The 4768-nt window shown below is 34.0% G+C and overlaps 1 protein-coding gene across 1 annotated transcript; it reads right to left on the reverse strand.

Annotated features, from left to right (window-relative positions):
* Positions 1-1545: 1545 nt before the first annotated feature.
* On the reverse strand, positions 1546-3461 carry LOC132030034 (large ribosomal subunit protein uL2m). Its single transcript, XM_059419500.1, has 4 exons — positions 3319-3461; positions 3125-3235; positions 2821-2967; positions 1546-2257 (listed from the first exon to the last, which is right to left on the reverse strand). The coding sequence occupies exons 1-4, from the start codon at positions 3389-3391 to the stop codon at positions 1980-1982; spliced, it is 609 nt and encodes a 202-aa protein (XP_059275483.1). The 5' UTR covers positions 3392-3461; the 3' UTR covers positions 1546-1979.
* Positions 3462-4768: the final 1307 nt, after the last annotated feature.

The following is a 4768-nucleotide window of genomic DNA, read 5'->3' on the forward strand; positions in this document are numbered from 1 at the left end:
AGCATCCAGTCCCATAACAAGGGAACTCATGGCACTATTACGTGGATTACAGATAGCAATACACCACAATTTCCACATCTTGAAATAAATTTTGATGCTTCTGAGATGATAACCATACTACAAAGCTCTTCTCCTGTACACTCACATCTCATAACTAATTGCAGGTTCCTGATACGCCAACTGCGTAATCCCCGAGTAATTCACACGTACAGGGAGCAAAATATGGTAGCGGATAGGCTAGCACGTTTTGGTTCAGAACTCGCAGGAAGCAACATCACTTTCCTTGCAGAGCCGTCTCCTTTTGTGCTGAAGCTCCTTGAAGAAGACAGACGGCTGCCATACACTAAGACATAGTAGTAGGGAACATCTTCCCACCCAGGCTAACACTTTCTGTAACAACCACACAATCACGAGTGTCAGGAAACCTTCCCCATTGGCTATGCAAGAGCCATCCTTTTGTAACAATCACCTTACGTGTTGTCAAGTAGGCGACACACTAACTATAGGTGCCACACAGCACCAACTCCCTGTACTACTTTAATATATACTATAGCAAGTAATCTTTTCTGCCCAAAAAAAAAAAAAAAAAAAAAAGAGAATACTCCTGCACCTCGCTCGAGGTGAGCAGGCTTGAAGACGATACTAACGATACGAAATAAATGTAGACATTTTAATAAAATTAGCAGGCAACAAAGGATAAGGAAATGACAACAAATTCTTCATGAGAACTAGAAAAAAAAAAAAAAAAAACTAAATGACATACTGATCCTCACATCGTGGATGCTACACTGTCAATGGCTATATGCTTGCCTATACAACTGGAGAATGCACACTCAATGTGAAACCAACTTTATAAATGCATTCATTAGGAGCGACAGTTTGATCAGTGATGTTTAATTGCCTTGGCCGTTCTCCGGCATGGTGAAAGTCTAAGAAATTACCCAGGTCCTACTCATCAACTAGACAAACTTGAAATTATATTGGAAATGAAAATTTCATCATCAGAGACTATGGACAGGCAAAAGCAACAGAAATACATATATATTCCTGTGTGGATGCATACAAACACAATGGGCTATAAGAGGGAAAAAGATCACCGTACCTTTATTTCCACAATGCAGAGAACTAATTTCCTCTCAAACAAGAAACTACAAAACAAACTTTAGAAGCATAAGAGGACCTGTAGAACAGTTGCCTTCGTTAAACTTCCACTCAATGCCATATCTAAGGAAGCTCTCAGAATTACAACATCAGGAATTCTAATTTGTAACTCATACCTATCTGACGCATAACACACTCCCTTGATCTTCAGCAATTATCCCGGAAGTGGGCCAAAAGGACTCCCATATAAGGTAGTCTTATTTATAGCTTTATGCCTTTATAGGTCATACAAAGTGTTGAAATAGTTTGAAAAAAGGATTAACCATAGTTGAGAACCTGGTGATAACAAAAAGTAGGACATAATACTAGCAATGGGGCTAAGTCATGAGCATTCTAGCTCTTGATTATATAAAGCTATATAAGTACTTATAAATAGGGAAGAAATTGTAGAACTACATATGCATATACTATAATAAGTTTGATTCTGAATAATATTTCGAACCAGCAGAAGAAAACCTTGATACAACTAGTTTATTCATTACTTTGCAGAGTGCTAAATCTCTACTCTGGAGCAGCCACACATGAAATCCTAAATTGACCAGCCAAAACAAGCCCAACTTTCAGTATAGTTAATGAGAAAGAAAGAGTCTGGCACAGCAAAGTTACACTGGCAACCCCCAAAGAAATCCTTCGAGCAACCGTTAGTTTGAAATAAACCTGAAGTACCAATTTCTATCAAACCAAAAAGCAGAAAAAACCTCCACAATCCTAAACAAGATTCAAACTTGATTTGCTAATAGTTATTATCTCTCCATAAACTTCATCCAAAAACATAACAACGCAAACAAATATCCATCAAATTACCCCAACAAAAAGAACTACTTTTTCCTCTTAAGTGGCCCAGTTTTATACCCACCCTTAGTAGGTTTTCCCCAAGGAGTCATCGAAACCCTTCCATGACTTCCACTACTCTTACTCCTCCCTTCACCACCACCATGTGGATGATCAACCGGGTTCATCGCCACACCACGAACCGTCGGTCTCCTTCCAAGCCACCTCGATTGCCCCGCCTTTCTCAACTTCTTCGTCCCGTGTTCCGGGTTCGAAACTTGCCCTATCGTTGCCCTACATTTAACATCAATCAATTTCTTCACACCTGAGAGCAATGATGAAAATTGCACTTAATTGCGAACGATGGAAAAAAATAAAAAATAAAGGGAAAATTTTCAAAAATATACAGTCCAACACCACATAGCCCAATATACAATATTATACAACATTATACCTAAGGGGAAAGCACTATACATAATGTATCAACCTCATATAAAGCTAGTGTTTGGGCATAGATTTGGGTCAAATTTTGAAAGTTTATCTTCAAATATCAGTTTGGACATGAAATTTAATCAGATTTTGAAAATTTATCTTGAAAATATTCTCTAAGTTCAGCCAGTTTTTGGGAGAAATTTCACTCCCACTCACAAAACTTCAAATTTTTTCCAAGTAAAATGATTGTCCAAACACAGCTTCAAGTTAAAAAATCACAACTTCAAAAACTCAAATTTTCAAGTTTCAAGTTTCAACTTCAAAATTTATGGCCAAACGTGATATATAAAAGGTGTTTATACGCAAATATGGGCTTAATCCGGTAACAAACTCAAAATACGGGCTACGTGGCGTAAATATTTTCAAAAAATAGACATAAAGCGTAATTCTTCACACCTGAAGGTAACTTCACTTCACAGTACTTAGTAGAAGCTTTTGGTTCCGTGAGAATTTTAGCAGATGTACCAGCTGATCGAACCAATTTACCGCCTTGTCCAGGTCGCATCTCAATGTTGTGAATTAAGGTTCCAATTCGCATCATACCTAATGAAGTTGATTTCAATATACATTTTAATTTGAACAAAAAAATAATGAAATCTCGCAAGTGAAAGAAAAAATTACTTGAAAAAACTGATCAAAACACTTTTTTCAAACTTAAAAAAACTGGAAGAGCTGTATGTTGTGAATTAAGGTTCCATACCTAATGGCATACAACTTCCAATTTGGGAACTAATGTCTAGTGAGAACTGTTCCATCATTGATTCAAGTTCCTTTGAAGGTTTCATTTTGGCTGCCATTGCTTCAAATGGACCTGTAATTAATTGTTAACAAAAAATGGGTTAAATTGTAGAGATTTTGTATTGATGAAAGAGATTGAAATGAATGTATACTTACTGGTAGAGAAAGACCGGTGAATGACATTGCGAAGAAGGAAAGATGAAGCCATTCCAGCTCTTGAAACAGCCATTTTTGGAATTCCTTTCTGTTAACGTTAGGGTTCTAAGTGGAAACGACACAACCAGTAGTAGCTCGAAGTCTTTTTTTCTCTCTCTCTCGTTTTCTTTCTTTACTAGTGTCATTTGGCCTGTGCTAAGCCCGAACCCAAACCGCCATTTAATTAAATTTGTATATTTATTTTAAACTTATTTTTACTCTTACTTTTTTAATTTTGTAGTATCAGTTTGACATTTTTTAAGATATTAAAGTATAAAAAGGTATTTGAACGAAAACATTTTTATTAGTTTATATATTCGACTTTTTTAAAACAAAAAATCAAACAAATGAAGGCTATTCTAAGTTCTATTTTATTGAAATTTGTTGAGATTATAGTATCCGACAATCCAAATTGAGCTTTTCATATGTCAATTAATTTCATTTATTTCTCTGGATTGATTTTTTGAAATTAGAGTATCTGATAATCCAAATTAACGTATATTTTAATTCAATAATTAAGCATATATAAAATTCTTAAGGAAAAATATAATTTGAAACAAGTTTAATAGACTAATATTTTCACATAAAAGAAAGACTCAAATATGTATAAGTGTGCTTTGTGGGGTCCACTATCACCTTTTTCATGACATTATCACTTTTAGTGGCATGAAAAAAGCTCATAAAATTCTAAAATTTACCAAAATGTATTAGGACTTACAAAGTCATTAAAACCTTAATTAAGGGTAAAAAGAGGGAAAAAATCATGTGAGGACTACAAAAAATGAATATCCTCCCTTATATATAATAGTAATAAGTATTTATCAATTATCAATTTGGGTTTAACTTGTATTTTCTACTCCCTCCGTCTCAAAGTATCGGTCATTTTTTATTTATTTTATACACCATTAAAAAATATTAATTAGGAGAGCATTTGATTACTTTTACCTTATTTATATTTAAGTTATAATTCTTCTCCATTAAATGTTTATTATATTTATATGTCATCTTCATTATTGATAAAATTCTACTAAGGGTGAAATGGAAAAGAAGTAATTAATTGTACCTTGAACTTCTAAAACGATAGTAATTTAAGACAACTATTTTTAATAACCACGACAGATAATTTGAGACATAGGGGAATATTTTTTTAATATATATAAGTGTTCAAGAGGGACGAATACAACAACAACAAATTGTACCAAAAGCTATCTGAGTTGTCCACAAAATTTGAATTTATTTCAATTGTACTTGGTTTCTTTCCCTTTTTTTCAATTGTGGGTTCACTTTATTTAACAAGTACTAATACTTGGTTTGCCCCTTGTATGTTATCATATTTTTTTACTACTACACTTCATTTTATTACTTATTATAAAAGCACGAAATCGTATTTAAGTGGGACTAACATGTGTAC

The sequence above is a fragment of the Lycium ferocissimum genome, chromosome 9 (genome assembly GCF_029784015.1).
Source record: "Lycium ferocissimum isolate CSIRO_LF1 chromosome 9, AGI_CSIRO_Lferr_CH_V1, whole genome shotgun sequence".
Classification (NCBI taxonomy): Eukaryota; Viridiplantae; Streptophyta; class Magnoliopsida; order Solanales; family Solanaceae; genus Lycium; species Lycium ferocissimum.

Coding starts and splice junctions, on each gene's coding strand:
- LOC132030034 (XM_059419500.1), bottom strand. CDS start 3,391: ATGGCTGTTTCAAGAGCTGGAATGGCTTCATCTTTCCTTCTTCGCAAT. Junction 2,968..3,124: donor TGGAAGTTGTATGCCATTAG/GTATGGAACCTT, acceptor CAACTTCATTAG/GTATGATGCGAATTGGAACC. Junction 2,258..2,820: donor TGAAGTGAAGTTACCTTCAG/GTGTGAAGAATT, acceptor CATTGCTCTCAG/GTGTGAAGAAATTGATTGAT.